Genomic DNA, 23,174 nt, shown 5'->3' on the forward strand with positions numbered 1-23,174 from the left:
ATCAAATGTCAAACCAAAGCAAGGCTCAGTAGCATCCAACTCCAAACAATGTAACTGGCATGTAGTAGTGGCATAGGCCAAGCATGTCAAGACCGGTCAAACATAAGCAAACTACATGCCATAAGTACATTAGAGATGAAGATCCAAATGCTATGTGAAGCAAGCTCAAGCTCAACCAATGATTCGAGAGAAAATCCAAGCTCTATGTCGATCCCCGATAGCCACTACATTAATGTATACATCCAAGACATAGTCCGAATGCAATAAACATAAGCAAAAGAGCTTCAACGTTGAATATTCCAGTAGCAAATAAACATCCAAAACTGATCAAACAGTGGCTCAATCCAAGATCAAAACCATAGGTAAATCATAGGCATACTTTCCCATATATATAGGCACCAACCGGGTATAATCGGACATCAAATGACTATGTAGCATAAGCATAAAGTGTAATGACAGAGGGCTTCTCTATTTTGGGCTGCCTATGGACTATGAAAAACAGTCAATGACTGAGTAAATTCAACCCCAAAAGCATCTCACATCATAGGCATACATTCCCCTAGCATTCGGGGCGTATTCGAGACCACCAACCGAGCAACCAATGTCAATGCCAACCAAGCATAAATATAAAGTGCTGATGTAACACTGTTTGTAGCTGCCAGTGGACTGTGGAAAACAGTCCTAGACTAAGGTAAATCAAGCCACAAATCGCATGGTGGGGGGACTTGCTCAAGATGCTGCGCCGAACACACACATAATGCACAAGGAGAAGCTCACTCAATAGACAAGAAGAGAGATGGAGGAAAAACATTTTCTTGTTGGTTTCTTCTTCTTCTTCCATACACTTTTTAATGTACACAAAGTATAGATAAGATACAACATAAAGGAAACTGGCCTACTAAGTCAAACAATGCATAACTGACTACACTAGTCGACTAGCGCTATAACTATGCCAGCTATAAATAGGTGTAACAACCTGAATATAATAAGTAATGAGTTAGTGGCCATGTGAGAGTCATAATGACCACCGACGTGCTAAGTGTAGATGTGTGGACCCATCTAACCAGGCGGTCCATCATTAATGTCTGCATGTGTTGAGCTTGTCATCTCAACACTCCCCCTCAAGCTCAACTGCATCTCTGCAACTCCAAGTAAGCTTCGAAACTTTTGAAGCTTCTCTGTACCCAATGCCTTCGTGAAGATGTCAGCTATCTGATCCGGTGTGCTAACATACACCAAATCAATCTCACTTGCTAGTACCTTCTCTCTCACAAAGTGGTAGTGTACCTCAATATGTTTTGTCATGGCATGGAACACAGGGTTCCTAGCCAACTGTATACTGCTCATGTTGTCACAATAAATGACAACTGCACCTTTCACATGCACATCTAAATCAGCCAATAACTTTTGCAGCCATACTACCTCACATGCTGCAACAGCATCACCTCTATACTCAGCCTCTGTACTCGACAAAGCAACTGTAGATTGCTTTTTGCTGCTCCAAGTAACTGCTGCACTACCAAGAGAGAACATGTATCTGCTGGTAGATCTTCTATCAGACATACTACCAGCCCAATCTGCATCTGTGCATCCAAACACCTGTACATCTGTACCTGCCTCATAGAAAAGTCCATAATGCAATGTGGACTTCACATATCTCAATATGCATCTGACTGCATCCAAATGTGGCTTTCTAAGTACTTGCATAAACTAACTCACAAGACCAATAGCGTAGCTCAAGTCTGGCCTTGTAATGGTTATGTAGATCAAACTCCCCACTATCCTCCTAAACATAGTAGAGTCTTCTATCTCATCCCCAACATCAACACTCAACTTTACATTTTGCTCCAATGGGACTAAAAGTGATTTACATGCTGTCATACCATATTTGGACAACATATCCAAGCCATACTGTCTTTGGAACAGCCATATACCATCATCACATCTGATCATCTCAATGCCAAGGAAGTACCTTAGCTCATCTAAATCCTTCATCTCAAACTTCTTCTTCAAAAAGTCCTTGACTTTAGCAATCCCACTATCACTATCACCTGTAATAATCAAGTCATCCACATAGATGACTATGATGACCAAACATGCATCTCCCTTTCTCACATAAAGTGAGTGATCAGCATCAGAAATATAAAAGCCAATATTGACAAGATACTCTCTGATCTTGTCAGACCATGCTCTAGGTGCTTGCTTGAGCCCATAGAGTGCCTTCTTCAACCTACACACATACGTGGGATGCTCTAAATCTTCATAACCTGCTGACTGATCCATATGCACTTCTTCTTGCAAATCACCATGCAAGTGTCAAGATTGTGGGAGAGAAGAAAGGAGTCTCACTGGTAGCTTTCTTGCTTGCACAATGGGGGAATACACACAAAGGTGGAGGCTGAAAACAGTTTTCCTCTTCTTAGTTGTGTAAGCCAAAAGAACTCTCGTACAAAGAAATAGAAGAACCCTATATATGGGTCTCAAACCAAATTCAACTAACTAAGGTGGCCTACTAACTAAGCCACGAACTAGAGTAGATAATGATAGCTATCATCTAGCTATTATTCATGGGCGGTATACCAACCGCATCTGCAATTGACAAGTCGGTGACATAAATGCACAACGGTCACCCTGGCATATTACGAGTGGAGCTCGATATCTCAACACTCCCCCTCGAGCTCAATCCCAATTTCTGCACACCAACCAGGTCTCTGAACTTACGCAGCTTCTCTACGCCCAATGTCTTCATAAATATGTCAACTACTTGATCCTCTGTGCTAACATAAACTAGATCAATAAGACCTAGTAAAACCCTCTCCTGCACATAGTGATAATGCACCTCAATGTGCTTTGCTCTAGCATGATAGACTGGGTTATTTGCCAAGTGTATACCACTCATGTTGTCACAATAAATGACAAATGGCCCATTTGTAGGTTGATGCATATCATAAAGTAGCTTATGCAACCAAGCTACCTCACATGCAACCATTGCTGCGCCCCTGTACTCAGCCTCTGTGCTGCTCGACAAGGCAACTGTAGGCTGTTTCTTGCTGCTCCAAGTGACTGCAGCACTCCCAAAAGAGAACACATATCCACTGGTAGGTCGTCTATCAGAAATACTACCAGCCCAATCAACATCAGTGTATCCATGCAACTGTATCTGAACCCCAGTCTCATAAAATAGTCCATACTGCAATGTGGACTTCACATACCTGAGTATACGTCTAGCCGCATCCAAATGCGGTTTCCTTGGAGTCTGCATAAACTGACTTACCAATCCAACAACATAGCTCAAATCTGGCCTGGTAATAGTCATATAAATCAAACTTCCTACTATGTGTCTGTACATAGTAGGGTCTTCCAGAAGCTCACCTGCATCTGCGCTCAGCTTCACATTCTGCTCCAAAGGAACTAAAATAGGCTTACAGCCTGTCATCCCATATTTGGACAGCATGTCCAATCCATACTACCTCTGCAAGAGTTGTATCCCACTTGGTGATCTAATCACCTCAATGCCCAAGAAATAACGCAGCTCTCCCAAATCCTTCATCTCAAACTTCTACTTCAATAGCATTTTCACATGAAGGATATCTTCATCACTATCACCTGTGATAATCAAATCATCAACATAAATGACAAGTAGCATAATACCTTTCTCTATTTTTCTCACATAAAGTGAGAAATCTGCCTTGGAAATCTGAAAGCCAATAGTGACAAGATACTGTCCTATCTTGTCAGACCATGCTCTAGGTGCTTGCTTCAAGCCATACAAGGCTTTCTTCAACTTGCAAACAAACTCATGATGAACAGCATGCACATAACCTGGTGGCTGCTCCATATAGACCTCTTCTTGCAAATCACCATGCAAGAAGGCATTCTTTACATCCATCTGATGTAAAGACCATCCCTTTGATGCAGCCATAGCAATGACTTCTCTTACGGTTGCCATCCTTACAACCGGACTGAATGTTTCTTCATAATCAATGCCATATGTTTGTGCATACCCCTTGACTACTAATCTTGCCTTGTATCTATTCACAGAACCATCTGCATTGTGCTTCACCTTATAAACCCACTTACAACCAATTGCATTCTTATCTTTAGGCAAAGGTACCAATTCCCATGTAGCATTTTCTTCCAAGGCATCCATTTCTTCATACATGGCTTTCTCCCATTTTTCTTTTCCCATGGCTTGCTCAAAAGAAGTGGGTTCTGGTTCATGTATCACTTTGACCATATAGGCATAGTGAATGGGTGTAAATCCATCATATTTCAGCCTATCCACAGGATATCTAGCTCTGGTAGACCTGCGCAAAGTAGATTCACTCCCAGGTGCTCTCAAAACATCCCTGGTCTTCCTTACTCCAGGTGTAACAATAGAAGGAATACCTAACTCATCATCAATGCTTTGTTCTGAGCCACTGGATTCACCATCCACATAAGAGTGACTGCATTCACATCAAACATGGGCTGATCTACCTTCTCTTTTCCTTTTCGTGATACCTGCATACCACTATCTGCATTGCTTTGAGAAGATTATCCTGATCTCAATCTGCCTGTACATGGCGAAGAATGTGAACCATTCTGTGCAGCATTACCATTTTGTGCATCTACATTATCAATCACATTTATTGGTTTATACCAGCTACTCATCTCATCAAAAACAACATCTCTGCTCATTGTAAACTTATGAGTAGAAGGGTTATAGCATTTATACCCTTTTTGCTGCAGAGAGTAACCAATAAAGATGCACTTCTCAGCTTTTGGATCCAACTTGGATCTCAACTCATCTGGCACATGAACATAGGCAATGCAACCAAAAATCTTCAAATGAGAAATATTTGGTTTCCTACCAGTATACCTCTCCTCTGGAGTCATCCCATGTATTGCTGCAGTGGGAGTCCTGTTCATTATGTAGACTGTTGTAGCAACTGCCTCAGCCCAGTAAAAATCTGGCAGGTCTTTTTCATTGAGCATGGCACGAGATACCTCTCCAATATGCCTGTTTTTTCTTTCTGCAATTCCATTTTGTTGTGGGGTATAACTACATGAATATTGCTACTTTATGCCATGCTCCTGCAAGAACCTTGCAAACTCATTTGAGAGGTACTCTCCCCCTCCACCTGACCTTAGGCATTTTATTTGCAGGCATGTTTCTTTTTCAACCATAGCTTTAAGAGTTTTGAAATGCCCATAAACTTCACTTTTCTTTTTCATAAAATACACCCAAACTTTTCTACTATAGTCATCAATAAAAGTGACAAAATAATGACAGCCTCCAAGAGATGCAGCTTTAGTAGTCCACAGATCAGAGTGGATTAATTCCAATGGCTTCTTACTCTCTTGAACATGTCTAGGAAATGGTTTCCTTGCCTGTTTTCCAAATTGACAGGCTTCACATACCTTATGCATTTCTGCAACCTTGAATTTAGGCAAACCTGCAACAATATTTTGGGCTTGCATTGATTTAAGTCGTTGTACATTAACATGACCAATTCGTTTATGCCAGACATCAATATCTGCAACTACACTGGTCCCATGTGCAAACATCGCTGCACTCAATTCAGGCATGTCTGCATCCAACGTAAACATTTTGCCCTTCTTCTTTCCTTTTGCTATCAAGCGACCTTTATTTTTCATATCCTCAACAAAGCATCCATGAGAATTAAATCTAACCTGCAAGCCCTGCTCAACCATTTAACCAACAGAAAACATTGTGCAACTCTTGCTTGAGCTGCATTTTCCTGGCTTGCGTATTTGTGCTATACATTTTTGACAGAGTATCCCATGCCTCCTTTGGCGTACTTGCATCCTGAATATGCACAATAATAGAGTCTAAAATGCTGATAGACAGCCAGTACATAACTTTCCTAGCTCTCTCATGCCATGCTTATGCCATGCTTTAAATGCTTGCATTTGCTATTGATTGGGAACATCAGGAAGAACTGGTTCTTCTTCATTTCCTACAACGAATTCCCAATATCCTTTTCCCATAAGGAAATTCGTCATTCTAAACTTCCATGCTTGGAAGTTGTTCTTGTCAAGATTCTCAGTGACAATCTGTGAAAGAGAATCAGATGCCATTACAGAACACTGCAAAGAATTCTGTCACTGCAAAAAACAGCTTCAGCCTCACAAGGGCAAATCTACAAAACTGACGAAAGTGGTATTTGACCACACAGTCACTTCCTAGTGACGATTTTGCATCAACAAGCAACAAGGATGATTTTGTAACTCCCAATGTCTCTGCGCACAAGCATACGATGCAATTTCTACAGTAATTTTTCACCGACCTGTAGAACAGTAGTCACACAGCATAAAACAGGGCCTTTTCCTGAGTGCCTGCAGAAAACTTCCCCCTCCAAAACAGGCCCCGAAATGGCCTCAAATAGAAAAAACATAGCAACCAGGGGCTAAAGCCTTTCCCTGCAGCATATACTGCCCTCTTGCTACACCGCGAAGGGCATCTCAATCTGAGACAATGCACTCTTGCACTTTTCGGCTGTGCTACCTGCAGAGACTTGCTCCCAAAACAGAAAAATAAAAGCAACACTGGTCCTCTTACCAGAACACTGCGAACTTAGCTTGCTTTCTTGAGCTCCTTACCACGAATAAGGCTCTGATACCATGTCAAGATTGTGGGAGAGAAGAAAGGAGTCTCACTTGTAGCTTTCTTGCTTGCAAAATGGGGGAATACACACAAAGGTGGAGACTGAAAACAGTTTTTCTCTTCTTAGTTGTGTAAGCCAAAAGAACTCTCGTACAAAGAAATAGAAGAACCCTATATATGGGTCTCAAACCAAACTCGACTAACTAAGGTGGCATACTAACTGAGCCATGAACTAGAGTAGATAAGGATAGTTGTCATCTAGCTATTATTCATGGGCGGTGTACCAACCGCATTTGCAACTGACAAGTCGGTGACATAAATGCACAACGGTCACCCTTGCATATTACGAGTGGAGCTCGATATCTCAACAGCAAGAAGGCATTCTTCACATCCATTTGCTACAACCTCCAACCTTTGGCTACTACCAAATCAATCACACATCTGACAGTTGCCATCCTGGCAACTGGACTGAAGGTTTCTTCATAATCTATGCCATATGTCTAGGCATAGCCTTTTGCAACCAGCCTAGCTTTGTACCTACTAATAGAACCATCTGCATTGTGCTTAATATTATAAACCCACTTACATCCAATAGCTTTCTTGCCCTTCGGCAATGATACTAGATCCCAAGTCTTATTGGCCTCTAATGCAGCCATCTCCTCATCCATTGCTGCATCCCAATGAGCATGACCAACAGCCTCCTCAAAACATGTGAGCTCAACATCCTCAATCACTTTCATCATATAAGCATAATGGTGAGCTGCATAACCTTCAAAACCAAATCTGTTAACAAGGTATCTCACCCTGCTAGACCTGCGTACCATTGGATCACTCAATGGAGTCTTTGCATTGACGCATGCTCTCTGCACACCTGGAGTCCTCACTGAAGGAATGCCAAGCTCATCATCCAAGCTCTCTGAGCCACTGGAGTCTCCATCAAGAACTGCATCAATGCCATCTGACACTTTATTCTTTCCTTTGTCTTTATATGTAGTGCTACTAGATGCACCTGAAGATGCAGAGCTACTCCTTAGTCTCCCAGACCAAGGACTACCAGACAATGTCTCTGGTCCACTAAGAGTCCGTGATTCTTGCTTTTCACCCTGCATATGAGTGTCATGATCATCATCATCATCCAATGCATCACCACTAGATACATACCAACTGCTCATTTCATCAAAGATTACATCCCTGCTCACTCTGAACTTACATGTGATAGGGTTATAACAACGATACCCTTTTGGCTCTAAAGAGTATCCAACAAAGACACACTTTTCAGTCTTTAGATCCAATTTCTTCCGCAACTCATCTGGCACATGAACATATGCAATACAGCCAAACAATTTCAAGTGTGAGACATCAGGCTTCTTACCTGTAAAACATTCTTCGGGGGTCATATCATGAACTGCAGCTGTGGGTGTTCTGTTCATAATATAAACAGCAGTATGAATAGCCTCAGACCAAAAATGCTTAGGCATATTCTTTTCAGCCATCAAGGCGCGTGCAACTTCTGCAATATGCCTTTTTTTCGTTTCTGCAACCCCATTTTGCTGTGGGGTATACCTGCATGTGAACTATCTCTTTATCCCATGAGACCTCAAAAAATCACTGAACTCATTCGAGAGGTACTCTCCCCCTCCATCTGACCTCAAGCACTTTACTTTCAAGCATGTTTCTCTTTCAACTGCAGCCTTGAAAGTTCTAAAGTGCTCAAACGCTTCACTCTTTTCCTTCATAAAATATATCCATAGCTTTTTAGAACAGTCATCAATGAATGTGACAAAGTATGAACTACCTCCAAGAGATACATTTTGTGTAGGCCCCCAAATATCTGTATGCACAACATCAAGGATATTTCTGCTAACATCTCTGTCATGTGAAAAAGGTTGTCTTGCCTGCTTACCAAACTGACATGCTTCTCATACCTTATGAAATTCTGCAATTCTAAATGTAGGCAAACATGTAACCAACTCTTTGGACTGCATTAATTTCAGCCTTTGTAGATTTGTATATCCAATGCGTTTGTGCCAAATTTTAATATCTGCAACAACACCTTTTCCTTTAGCATACATAGCATTATTCATAGTAAGAATTCCAACATCCAGAGTAAACATACATCCAACTCTACTTCCCTTTGCAACCAACCTGTACTTGTCATTGAAGTCTTCTACAAAGCAGCCCTTTGCATTAAATCTGACTCGCAGCCCTTATTCCCTACTGACACCAAGTTCTTTGTAATAGATGGCACATGTAATACTTCTGAAAGACTCTTTGTCTTACCATCATGCAAGAACAAGGAAACTTTTCCAATGTGTGAAATTGGGTGACATGAATCATCACCCGTCTGCACATAACTTGTATTTTGCAAATCCTGTATCTCTCCAAACCATTCTGCATGGTTGGATACACCTGAATCAACATACCAAACATCATCATGTGTTCCCTTTCCTGTAACACCATTCAGCATATGCTACATAACAAACAAACTCTCATCTTTGTCTTCATTCTATCGTGAAGACGATGCATAGTTTCCTTGCTGCAATTTACCACTACGAATATCATCCTTCTTTGCATAGCAATGGGCTGCAATATGGCCTGTTTTGCCACAATAATGGCAAACAATAGCAGAATTTCCAGAACCTCTATTCTGCCATCCACCTCTTCCTCTAAAGCTTCCCCTGCCTCTAAAGTTTCCTCTACCTCCAAAAACCTGCATTTCACTAAACTATTGATTGAACCTATTTTGCTGGTTATCGCCAGCACGTCCCATACCACGACCTCTCGAAGAGGATCTACCACGTCCCCTTCCTGAACTCGAGTAAAATGCTTGGACCTATTCACCATTTCTTTCAAACGAATCACCCTGCATATTGATCTTTTCAGTAATCATGAGAGAGATCATCTCATCAAAATCTGGAAATGGCTTTCGTACATATAGTGAAGTAACAAATGATTTCCATGCCTTCTCATTGTTAAGGCCACTCAGAGTGGATGAAACGAAATCATCATCATCCGGTATTGCATCAATCGCTGCTAAAGCATCTGCAATGCTCCTCACCTTCAAGACATACTCATTGACAGACATTTTTCCTTTCTTCAAGGCATTCAACTCTTGCTTGAGTTGAATCTTTCGTGCCTTTGTATTTACTGAAAACATGCTCTCAAAAATTGTCCAAGCTGCATATGAAGTTTCTGCATTCCTGATATGTCCTAGCATAGTATTATCAATTACTGCAGATAGCTAGTACATCACCTTTTTGTCTTTCGCATTCCACTCTTTCCATGCTTTTAACTCATCTGCAGTCGGGGGATACCCGGCTCTAGCTCCTTTTCTTCACCTGAGACAAACTCATAAAGGCCCTTTTCAATGAGGAAGTTCGTCACACGGAACTTCCATGAAAGGTAGTTGTTCTTGTCGAGCTTCTCAATAATGGGATTTCCACTATTCTCTACCATTATCACAAACAAGGATATAACACAGCAAGCTAGTCTTCTACAATATTCCACAACACGTGCACAGTAATACACCAAGCAACCGTTTTCACTGATTGCTCAACAGTACATGTAATGTAATCTGCAACCTATTTACAGATAAACCTTATTTTTGCTTCTTGCAAACACCTCAAAAATTACAGATTCACAATCTGTAACTTGTACACCCACTTTCGGTCAATACAATCGAAATCATAGTGTACCCTGAAACTGTTGTCCGCAACCTTGTGGCTCTAAAACGGGGCCTGAAACGGTCTCAGATGCCCAAAATAACTGCGAGCAAGCCCTAAATGGCTTATCTGCAAAATATACAATGATCTTCTCGCACACCAAATCTCACAGCAATCTGAGATTTTTGCTCGACCCTGCTTCCGGTGCCTCCACAGGCACTATTCAAGAGAGAGAGTGGAAGGATGGAAGAGTTTCTTACCCGTGGCTTGCTTGCTCGAACCTTGCTTCTTCTCCTTCACTTCAGCCTCCTTCGAAATCAGCCTCTCTCAGTGGCGCGGCTCTGATACCATATCACAAATTACGTGGTGGGGGAACTTGCTCAAGATGCTGTGTCGAACACACACAAAATGCACAAGGAGAAGCTCACTCAAGAGACAAGAAGAGAAATGGAGGCAAAACGTTTTCTTGCTCAAGATGCTGCGCCGAACACACACAAAATGCACAAGGAGAAGCTCACACAAGGACAAGAAGAGAGATGGAGGCAAAACGTTTTCTTGCTGGTTTCTTCTTCTTCTTCCACACACTTTACAATGTACACAAAGTATAGATAAGATACAACATAAAAGAAAGTGGCCTACTAAGTCAAACAATGCATAATCGACTACACTAGTCGATTGGTGCTATAACTATGCCAGCTGTAAATAGGTGTAACAACCTGAATATAATAAGTAATGAGTTAGTGGCCATGTGAGAGCCATAATGACCACCGACGTGCTAAGTGTAGACGTGTGGACCCATCTAACCAGGCGTTCCATCATTAATATCTGCATGTGTTGAGCTTGTCATCTCAACAAATCAGTCCACAAATCAATGCCAATGATAACCACCAATGTCGAGCATCAAGGGGGTGTTCCCAAGTGTCAAACGAAGTGTTTTTAAGCTGCCAATGAGTGCCAAGAGAGGGCTAAAGTAAAAAACAAATTTTTTACAGGTGTTCAAGCTAGCCCAAATTAATCTGGGGCTAATGGAAGGGCTAAGAAAGGTTAAGGCAAGGCTGAGGAAGTAGGCAAGGCCTCCCAAGAGCTTCCTCTTGAAGGGCAAAGTCACAGGTAGAGAGTAGGCATCACAAGAAGCAAGAGGATATGACTGCCCTGCTTCACGAAACCTATGGACTGAAGTAAAATAACAAAAGAGAGCTCCAATACCTTTGAAGGAATGTCTTGAGGATGGCCAAATGGGCTGGGTAGGTGCTCGAGAAGCCGAGGAGTGACGGGAGCTCGGGAGAGTCGGCTATGGCTGCCGAGAAGGAGACCCAATGAGTGTAGATAATCAATAGGAAGATGAAGGAGTCACGAACCAAGTCGGAATAATGCTGGAGCAACCATGCTCTGATACTAGTTGAAAGGTAAGAAAAATAAAATCTTGCTTGGAAGAGCTATGGCGAGAGAGCAAGAGCAAAAAAAGAGAGACCAAATGGAAACTCCAACAGTCACAATGTGTCATCGAAAGAATAAATAATAAAGCGACCATGATGGGTGCCCGGCACCTACAGTGTGCAATGGCGAGTACTGTCAATGTAGAAATACATGGGTGGCTAGGCAGAGGTGCCTTTACCCCCAACAATCCTTTCATGTGACACCTTGCCAAGAATGGTTCCATTCATACCATTCTGTGTGATTGGGTGATGAGACAGGTCTCTTGAGATTGTCGGCATTGGTTATGTTAGGCTACAATTTTTGTATGGCAGTAGTTTTGTTATGCACAATGTACGTCATGTACCTACATTGGCATGCAGTCTCGTGTCCGTTGAATAGCTTGATGACGCAGGATATCATGTATCTTTTGGAGACTACATGGAAGATTCCTCATGGCAAGCTTGTGCTTGTGAGAGGTGCCAAGGCTAGCAACCTCTACCCCTTAGTTGTTTCTAGATCTACAGTTGATCATGATTTGTCTGTGGGGTCTTTACCTTATGTATCTCTTTGGCATGCCCGTTTGGGGCACATGTTTATTAAGGGAATGAAAATGTTTTTTGACTATTCTCATTTTGATTCTTGTGATCATTATTTTTATAGCAGGCATACTAGGTCTACGCATAAGAAGTCTAGTATGTCACGCATGAGTGAGCCCTTAGCTTTGGTACATTCTGATGTCTGTGGGCCCATGCCCTGTCAGTCTTAGATGGTGCGAAGTATTTTGTTACCTTCATAAATGATTTTTCACACAAGGTATAGGCTTATCCCATAAAGCAAAAGCCTGATGTTTTGGCAGTTTTTCAAAGATGGCTTGCTTTGGCAGAAAACCAGTCTGGGCATAGGCTGAAATGCTTTAGGACAGATAATGGGGTTGAATATGTATCACGTGCTTTTAAGTAGTTATGTGATGAGAGGGGTATTAAGCATCAATTGACCGCCCCTTACACCCCTCCCCATAATGGTATGGCTAAGCATATGAATAGGACCATCCAAGAAAGGGTTCTTGTAGTATGCTTAGCCATGCAAGCCTACCCTAGTACTTTTGGGCTGAGGCAATTACGACTGCCATGCATATCATTAATAGATCGCCCTGTAGTGCCATTGATTTTCTGGTTGCAAATGAGGTATGGACAAGAAAGTCTCCCTCTTATGCGCATTTACATGTCTTTGGATGTGAGGCATTCTACCATGTGCCCAAGGACAAGCATAACAAGCTAGATCCTAAGAGTGTTAAATGCATATTCCTTGGTTATGGAGATGCAGGAGAGATGGGTTACTGTCTATGGGATCCGCAGGTGCAGAAAGTCATCCACAGTCATGATGTAGTCTTTCATGAAGATAAGATGCATAGATAGCCTGAGAGATTCATGGAGATTCGCATGGTTATATTTCAGGAGGAGCCACGTGCTTCTTATTAAAAGACGCAGGATCTAGAGCATGGCAGATGCTTTGGTGGATGGAAGATGAAGATTAAGATCATGATGACATAGACAAAGACTTGACCTATTACACAAGTGAATTAGGTTCCAAGAAGGAAGCTTGGACTCATAAACACAATGTTGTGTATAAGACTGATAATGACAAAGACACTAACTGAAAGAGGAAAGCATCATGATATTGCATTTATCATATCTAAAAATGACATACAAGTACAATATTATATAGAGATGGTTAGGTGCCAGTCTTCCTCTCTATGCATATGGAATTCCTGCAGCCTGCATGTCTTCAACCCATTTTCTCTTACAAAGAGGCAGCATGGATGTGATTGCAAATCTCAACACCCCTCCTCAATCACAACTAGAAGTACAAAGTGTGTAGAGGCTTTAGTGAAAGTAACACCTGTAAAGTGTGGGCACACCATAAACATGGCAAAACACCAGAGGCTATCGCAAAACAAGCTAAGTGTGGGTACCACAAACATGGAGCCAGGATACAAAAGTCATGGGATACACTGACTCTGATTATGCAGGACATGCATATAGTAGGAAGTCCACTTCTGGCTATGTGGTCACCTATGTTGGAGGTATTGTCTCTTGGATGTCTAGAGTACAGAAGTATACGGCTCTTTCCACCACTAAGGCGAAGTATATTAAAGTCATTGAGGCTTCCAAGGAATCCATATGGTTAGGCCGTTTGGTTCATGACCTTGATAGTGATGATATCCCTACACTGCATTCGAATTCTATGAGTGCTATTCAATTAGCCAAGAATTCGATCTTCCATGCGAAGGCGAAACACATTGAGATGTGGTATCACTTTATACGTGGGATCGTTGAGGACAAGTCTATTGAAGTTGTCAAGATCTCGACTGACTACAATCCTACAGATCTACTCACCAAAAGCCTCTCTACGAAGCGTTTTGTCTTCCTTGGGAGATTGATAGGCGTGGGATGAGATGACGTCTTTCCTCATCCTGTTGTACATGTATGCATGTATTGTTTTTTGTTTTTCTTTTTCACTCCTCACCGGGACAAATTCGCCTTTAAGTAGGAGGTTATTGAGGGTAAAGGCGCCTCCACCTAGTTACCCATGTATTACTACACTAACAGTATCCGCGCTTGCATACTGCAAGTGACAAGCGCTCGTCACCGTCACTTTATTCTCTATTCTTTTAGTAACAGATGAATAAAAGGAAAGCCAGTCACACATTGTGACTGTTGGAGTTCCCATTTCTTGTCTCTCTCTTTCTTACTCTTGCTCTCCCACCATAGCTCTCCAAGTGCAAGCTTCGATCATTCTCACCTTTCATCTTTGTATCATCTTTAATCATCCGATTAATATTAGGTGTTATTAAATATCACTTCTCTAGTATCGCCAACACTTATGGCCACATAAATAACTTAAGCCAACAATTGACACCAAATACCTTCAAGTACATATACAATATAACTTATAACAACTTTTGCCTTTGACGTTCCATGATTACCTTAAGTCCCGAGCTCGTAAATTTACTCTAATCCCGATTGCACCTCACATATGCAACATTTACTTACCCATGTGATTAAAAATTAATCCACTTTTTCACTCCTCACTAGGACAAATTTGTCTTTAAGTAAGAGGTTGTTGAGGATAAAAGTGCCTCCACCTAGCGCCCATGTATTACTACACTGACAGTACCCGCACTTGCACCCTGCAAGCAGCAGACGCTTATCACCATCACTTTATTCTCTATTATTTTAGTAGCAGATGAATAAAGAAAAAGCTAGTCACACATTGTGACTATTGGAGTTCCCATTTATTCTCTCTTTCTTGTTTTTGCTCTCCCACCATAGCTCTCCAAGTGCAAGCTTCGATCCTCCTCACCTTTCATCTATGTATCATCTTTAATCATTCGATTAATATTAAGTATCATTAAATATCACTTTTCTAGTGTCATGGACACTTATGACTATATAAATAACCTAAGCCAACAATTGACACCAAATACCTCCAAGTACTTGTGCAATATAACTTATAGCAACTTTTACCTTTGACGTCCCATAATTTCATTAAGTCCCGAGCTCGTAAATTTACTCTAATCCTAATTACACCTCATATATGCAACATTTACTTATCCATGTGATTAAAAATAAATCCACACTTTTGCACTCCTCACTAGGACAAATTTATCTTTAAGTAAGAGGCTGTTGAGGATAAAAGTACCTCCACCTAGCCGCCCATGTATTACTACACTGACAATACCTGTGCTTGCACACTACAAGCGACGAGTGTCCATCACCGTCACCTTATTCTCTATTTTTTTAGTAACAAAAAATAAAAGAAAAGCCAATCACACATTGTGATTGTTGGAGATCCCATTTCTTATCTCTCTTTTTTGCTCTTGCTTTCCCGCTATAACTCTCCAAGTGCAAGCTTCGATCATTCTCACATTTCATCTATATGTCATCTTTAATCATCCGATTAATGTTAAGTATCATTAAATGTCACTTCTCTAATATCACCGACACTTATGGCCACATAAATAACCTAGACCAACAATTGATATCAAATATCTCCAAGTACCTATGCAATATAACTTATAGCAACTTTTGCCTTTGACGTCCCATGATTTCCTGAAGTCCCGAGCTCGTAAATTTACTCTAATCCCAATTACACCTCACATGTGCAACATTTACTTACCCATGTGATTAAAAATTAATCTACACATTAAGTGAGATTCAAAAATATGTCCTCATAACACAAATTCTTTAATTTTACATCGACAATCCAATCCTCACCTTGACTAGTAACCAAAAAATGCAAGTGCAATCGAATAGATATTGGATGTGAAAGAAAGGTCCTAGGAAGAACTTAGTCCCCTGAGACATTACTAGCCTCTAGCATCTATCAATAAGTTAGTTGTCCAGTAATTAGTTGTATTACTGAATCACTATTTTAGCCATTCTAATATATCACATGGCCTACAAGACATTTGTGTTTGTATATAATAGCCTTAATACTGCCTTCCCTTCTTCACACAACAAGAAATGGAAACGAATGCAAGATAGTCTTACTTTGCCTGTGTTGGCTACCTCAACACTACCATATGCTGTCCCTTGCATCTCATATCATGTATTTCAAGAACATCATACCATGAAGGTGGTAATGAACCGATGCTACTGCCCATAGAACACAGCTCAAATTGTAAGCTCAAGTTCAACAGAAGCAGTATTCTATCATGCTCCTTCATTATTCTTGTTCCGGCTGTGAGGCCTGAAATCTCCTTAGTCAGAATGTTCTGAGATTTCAATAGGAACAACGCTAGATTATAGTGACATAAACACCTCCTCAGTTTTAAACACTAATATGATATTTCCTAAAATCTTTAATTGTGATTTTTCCTGAGACGTAGATGTGTTCAGACCTGGGACGTTGAAAACATGCATCCAACAAGCTGGAATTCTATCTACAGCAAACATGCAGATGACTGGCAATTCCTAGTAGCTGATCAAACTGCAGGTGAAGTGTAAAACTTTACTGGTGGAGATGATAAGTGCTTTGCTGCCTTCATCTCCCACTAGAAACTTCCTGTACAAGCACCAGGCTCAAAAAGGGCTGGTAAGTTTGTTCGAAGTGCATCCACCATCTTTGCATCCTCCCACATGTGAGCATTAGCATAGATATTGGTCATTGAGATAAATGTGGCACTTTGTTTCTCCAACTTAAATGCACATTGAAATGCCCGTCGGGCAAGATCAACATTACCCCACTTCCTACAAGCACCCAAAACAGTAGTCCAAGTTACAGGATCAGGTTGAAAGGGCATCCTTTCTAACATTATCACAGCCTCGTTTAGCTGCCCTGCACGGCCCAAGAGATCAATAATGACATTGTAATGCTCCACTGTTGGAGAAAACCCATAATTATCCCTGAAAAGAGTGAAATACTTCTGGCCATCACCCACATACCCAGTATGACTGCATAAATTAAGGATGCGAAGAAATGTAGTAGCATCCGGATAAATGCCTTCCCCTCTCATTTTTTCAAGCAAAGAATAGAAAACTTCATGCTCACCTTGAAACGCATACCCTGCAAGAAGTGCATTCCAAGGCACCACATCTTGAACCAGCAGTCCATCAAACACTTCCTGTGCTTCAGCGAGAGAGCCACATTTACCATACATGTCAACTAGAGTACTCCCCAAGAAGGAGTCACTTTCAAAACCAACTTTGCTGACCTCACAGTGCAACTTTCGGCCCTTTTCTATGGTTCCTAGATTGCCACAGGCTTTCAAACAACTCATGTAGGTCACAACATCTGGACACACACATGTTGACACTTGAATCTGTTCAAAGGAGATCAGAGCCTCCTCATCTAGCCCATGTTCCACATGCTTTGAAATCAATGCATTCCAAGAGACAATATCGTGGTTAGGCAACTCATGAAACACTTCTTGAGCTTCCAAAATCGAGCCACACTTCGCATACATATCCACCAAAGTATTACCAACACAACGATCGGTTTCCCATCCCTCTTGTGCAACTAGGGCATGTACTATATAGCCCTTGTCTAACATTCCTATGCTGCGACAGGCTTTCAAGCAGCAGAGACATGTTACATCATTTGGAGATACCCCTTCTGCTTGCATCTGGTCAAAACAGTTAAGTGCCTCCTCACCTTGGCCATGTGCAGCATAACCTGCTATAAGTGCAGTCCATGTTACCACACTTTTTTTCTGCAGCTCATCAAATACCTCTCGTGCTTCACTGAGTGAACCGCACTTTATGTACATATCTATCAATCCACTACCAATAAGAGGATTTGTTTCAAACTCCTCTTTGGCAATCTCTATATGGACTTGACGGCCCCTATCAAGTGCATGCAAGCTATCACAGCCTTTCAAGCTGTTAATAAATGTCACAGCAGTTGGGGCCACACCCATGTGTTGCATTTTTTTCAAGCAGTTGACGGCATCCTCTGCTTGATCACTATCAGCATACCCTGCAATTAGCACATTCCACAAAACTACATCTCGAACTGGCAGCCCATCAAAGACTAACTGTGCTTCTGCCATACAACCGCATTTTACATACAAATTCACTAGCACACTACCAATGAAAGGATTTTTTTCAAAACCTAGCTTTGCTATCTCAAGATGTAAAACTTGTCCTGTATTCAAAACACCTATCATGCTGCAAGCCTTTAAGCTACAGACATAAGTAAAAGCGTCAGGAGAGATGCCATTTAACTTCATTTGTTCTAAACAAATCAGAGCTTCCTCAAAAGGGCCATGTTCAGCGTACCCTGAAATCAGGGCAGTCCATGAGACTGTGTCTGGAGCATGAAATTTATTGAATATATACTGAGCTTCTCCAAGAAAGCCACATCTTGCATACATATCAATTAAAGCACTGGCAACAAATCGGTTTTGTTCAACTGCCAGTTTTGCGATTTCAGCATGTATTCTATGACCTGTTTTCACACATTCAATCTTTGCACAAGCCTTCACTAGCAGTTGAAGTGCATATCGATTAGGACACACGGACTCATCTTGCATTTTCTGATATACCTCAAGTGCACTGTGTGGTTCCCCAAATTCAACATAACCTAGAATGAGGAAGGTCCAAGAATGCTCATTCCGCTGGATCAGTGCATCAAAAACTCGTCGGGCTTCAGAAAGGTTTCCACATTCCACAAGCATTGGGATAAGATAGTTCCCAACTTCCGGATGAGTTTCAAGACTATGATCACAAATATGCTTGTGGAGATGCTTGGCATAAGCTGGCCACTTCGCTTTTCTACATTTATTAATTAGAATTATTAGGTGCTTCACTGAAGAGGTCTCTTCACTATGTTTCAAAGAAACAAGTGCTTGCTGTAAGCTTGATACATCCCATGAGTTCTTCATTTGTGGTTGTTGCAATTTGGACACATCCCTTTGAGATGCATTAGGACTCAAAAGGAGGTCCTCCATTGCAGCAAGGTGAGTAAAGTATGAGCGCATTGTTAAAAGCTGAAATCCCATCATCATAGCTCTATGAATTTTCCCAATGATTGATTAGAACAGGCGAACTGTCATCAAGCTTCAAAACTAGTAGAGCTGCACCTCAGGACCTTGATTGCTTCAAAAGACTCCGGACAAGCTCAAAAAATCATAGAAGAAGGACAATACAATTCCTGGCTCACTCACAGGAAGTACGTTGTGTCACATGATTCTAATCTGCGCTACATTTTGAAATTTCATGAAGAACTCCTAGCCAACCTGCTGCGAGCCATGGACACCATGGGCCTACAGGATGTTCTGCATCTCTTGATGCACTCATCATGTCACACATATGTGGCTATTGTCAGAATCAAGTATCTGGGCTACATTTCGAAAGAAACCCCAGTAAACCTGTATCTGAGCCATGGAAACAATGGGCCTGCGGCATGTTCTGCATCTTTTGATGCCCCCACCATGTCACGCATGCTGCACTTGATTTGTCCGATCAAGCGATCGAGCCTATCTTTTGATGCCCACACCATGTCACACACATGCTGCACTTGATTTGTCCGATCAAGGGATCGAGCTGCCGCAATGCTCAGAAGCCACCACTGTGTTCATTTGTGTGCGTCGGGGTTTGGACAACTCATAATAGCCATAATCGCAACAACATACAATGAATTTGGGAGCTTTCCTGTCTGCAGCTTTTTTCTTTCTGAGGTGCTCCTGCGGCCTGTCTAGCCGATAAATAGCACAGCGAGAAGAGACTCCCGCTGGACAAAAGATGGTGGGAGCTCCAAGGTAAATTGTGGAAGGAAACCCCTTCGTAGTGCTCCTCCATCGGCAAGAGCCCGATACCCTCATTTGTCTGCAAACGGGGCGAGAGAGAGCGAATGTGTGTGTGTGTTTAACGTGGTAGGACTCCACACTCTTAACGTCCAACGAAACATCTTTGCCAATGGGGTTGTGGCATAGTGATTGTGTGGGTTATTGTATTTATTGAGTCCAAATTCCTGTAATTCACTTCCCTAGGAATATTATTGCGTGGGTTATTGTATCTAGTGAGTCCAAATTCATGTAACTCACTTCCCTGGGAATATTATTTCACGCCTAACAGAAAACATTTTTGATAGAAAATACAAAAAATATCAACTCGAAACTTTGGAGGGATTCTTGAGTCAAATATAATATTTTTACAACTAAAAATTAGGTAAGAACAATCCCTAAATTTACAATGTTCAAGAAAAACCATTTTGGATGGCAGATACCAACTACCATCAACTAACAATTCTAGAAATATTTTTGAATCTAATTATATATATTTACCATAACAATTAAAAAGTATGTCACATTCTAGGTTTTAGATCTTCTTCGTTAAATTTTCAAGGATTTTTCATCTTATGTGTTATTTAATATTTCGGTTTTTCATGACTATTATGAGAGAGAGAGAGAGAGATGTAGCTAATCACTTAAGTCAACCCTATCAATTTTGAAAAGGATCTACCCTTTATACATTTTGGAACTGCAACTTTTCATGGGCCTAGTCATGTGGGTAGGTAGTCATTGGTTCACGATACAAAAACTATTCACCGAGAGTGTTGCCTTGTTATTCACAAGACATCATTGCAATCAGATATCGTGGGCCTCATTATGATAAGTGGTGCTTTGGCTGCTGCAAAGTGCATCTTTTGGAACATCCCTAATAAGGCCATCATGTGCAACTCTTGGTCTTGATGTTTAATAACATTTAACCATTCTTATGACTTATTTCACATGTTCTTTCTTCTTTGTATGCCCTTTCTAACTTTTGGCTTATCCTCTCCAACTTCATCACACACATATCCCATGTAATTAGGCTACTATTCCAACATATTCTTTAGGCTCAAACCCATTTTCTATAAGTGCTACTCCAATGTTGCTTCCATTTAACACACACACTCTGTGTGTGTGCCGACTGCTACAATAGCCACAACTTGCCACATCTTCTAGGGGTGCCATCCTCTTGCCTTTCTCCTCCTCAAAGGAGTTTGTTGTAGCATATACTATGTGTGGACAAACTTAGCACTAAACTTAGGGCCATTAGGGGACTTTTTCCTATTTAAGAGGGTACATATTTGTAAGTTTATCTTTTTCACTTTTATATTTCATTACCTTTGATAGTAGAGGTTTAAGTCTTATCTTACTTCTTTGTTTCTCCATTTTCATGTGTGCTTATATATATATATATATATATAGGATTATTATAATTATTAATATATTTATAATGTGGTAAATAAAGTTAATATAATATATATTATATATAATACATATTATCATAATCTCTTATGTACTATATATATATGTATATTTTATATAAATATTAACATGTATTACTAATTCAAAATAATTATTAATGCACATATTATTAATATATTTACAATGCATATCATATATGTATATCTATATTATAATAATTTTTTATAATATTATATATTATATATTATATATTATATAGATGTATAGTTGTTACCATTTTATATGTGACCTCCCATTAAGCTTAACTCTTAACCTAAAAGACCAATCTCCCTTAGTTTTGATGCCCTCTCCGCTGTGCTGCCAAAACTCAAGTCATGACCCCCTACCCCCAAAATGCCACACCAAACCTAAGGAAAGAGGAGAAAAAGAGGAAAATTTTGGAGAGAGAGAGAGAGAGAGAGAGAGAGAACATAAAAAATTGAAGAGATAACAAAAGATGTTCAAAGCACTGAACTAAAATCAGTGTGAAGTATTTGCATAACACTCATGCGAAGCACCAAGAGAATACAAAGAAATCCTTAGCTCACAAAAAAGCTTTGGTGTATCTCACAATTGGTTTCTTTGTGACTCAAGTATCCATGGACCCTCTTGCCATTTGGAACATGCCTTTGAATCTAGATGTGAAGCATCAAAGGATATCAATGCTTTGAGAATACTAGTGAGAAGCATTGGGAAAATAGAATTTAGGCGAGGAGTGCCTAGTATATATGGTTATCACTATTTTTAATTTTTGGTATTTTGACAATCATGCTAGCAGGCATATCACTCCACATAAGGAGTTATATTGTTAATTGGGCATTACTTTATAAAAAGGATCCATTCAATATGCCCACAATATCTTGTATTATTTTTTAAGTTACTAGTGAAGTGCAGCCCACAATAGCAATGGTGGCACATTTACTTTCTTATTATTGCTTTATGTATTGGTCATTCAAAAGAAAACCTACTATCCATGTCCACAATGACCAAAAACCCATTTCCAATTATGCCTATAGATGTTAAATGTATTGTTCATGATCCAAGTGATAGTACTATTGTTGTTACTTCACAAACATTACATTGTGTACTTTACAAGATGGGCACCTATGAGAGGGTTGTGCATCATGCATGTGTTGGTATTGTCAATTCTACATAGATGTTTTGGACACTTGAATGATGGGTCTTTTGTTGCAACTTACTATCCAAGAAATGGCCTCTAATTTACCACATTACAAGTTCCTATAGTGTTGGGACCTAAAATGGGTATGATACTAGTTCTAACGGCTCTAGCCAGTGAGCTCCTAACCACACCAAACAACTCCACATGGCCTCGCAGTCAAGAGTATCTGGGTACAGTAAGTAAATGTTCTAACTGTTGCATTTGTTTATACAATTTTGGATTGTAGTCCACCTAATTATCCCTCCCAACACCAAACAAAATGGTTCCCTATATGTAGGTCACTACAAGGAAACGCGGGTATAGCGACGGTGGGTAGCGATGCAAGAATAGCGGTGTTGCTATTTGTGTCACTATTTGCATCCCCACAAGGAAAAAAAAGAGGGCTGAAACCTGAGCGCGTTTCATTTCACGCATTCGTGAAATATTTCGAGAGGGAGAGCGAGAGAGAGAGCGACCGTTTTGCATAGAGGGTGAGAGAGGGAGAGGAAGAAGGCTTGCCACCGTTGCCATTCACGAAGGAGAGGAGGAGCCGCCGTTGCGAAGAGGAGCCACCAAACCCTCGCCAGATCT

At 40.8% G+C, this 23,174-nt stretch overlaps 1 protein-coding gene across 1 annotated transcript; it reads right to left on the reverse strand.

The window, feature by feature from the left end:
- Positions 1 to 15,954: 15,954 nt before the first annotated feature.
- Positions 15,955 to 20,097, reverse strand: LOC148010417 (putative pentatricopeptide repeat-containing protein At3g01580). Its single transcript, XM_087671986.1, has one exon. It carries the CDS (start codon positions 19,196 to 19,198, stop codon positions 16,745 to 16,747), a length of 2,454 nt encoding a protein of 817 aa, XP_087528112.1. The 5' UTR covers positions 19,199 to 20,097; the 3' UTR covers positions 15,955 to 16,744.
- Positions 20,098 to 23,174: the final 3,077 nt, after the last annotated feature.

This window comes from Lygodium microphyllum, chromosome 29 (assembly GCF_053477565.2).
Source record: "Lygodium microphyllum isolate KBCC chromosome 29, Lygodium_microphyllum_v1.1.10, whole genome shotgun sequence".
NCBI lineage: Eukaryota > Viridiplantae > Streptophyta > Polypodiopsida > Schizaeales > Lygodiaceae > Lygodium > Lygodium microphyllum.

What these genes read in the sequence shown, in the direction of transcription:
- LOC148010417 (XM_087671986.1), bottom strand. Translation starts at nt 19,198, where the DNA reads ATGATGATGGGATTTCAGCTTTTAACAATGCGCTCATACTTTACTCAC.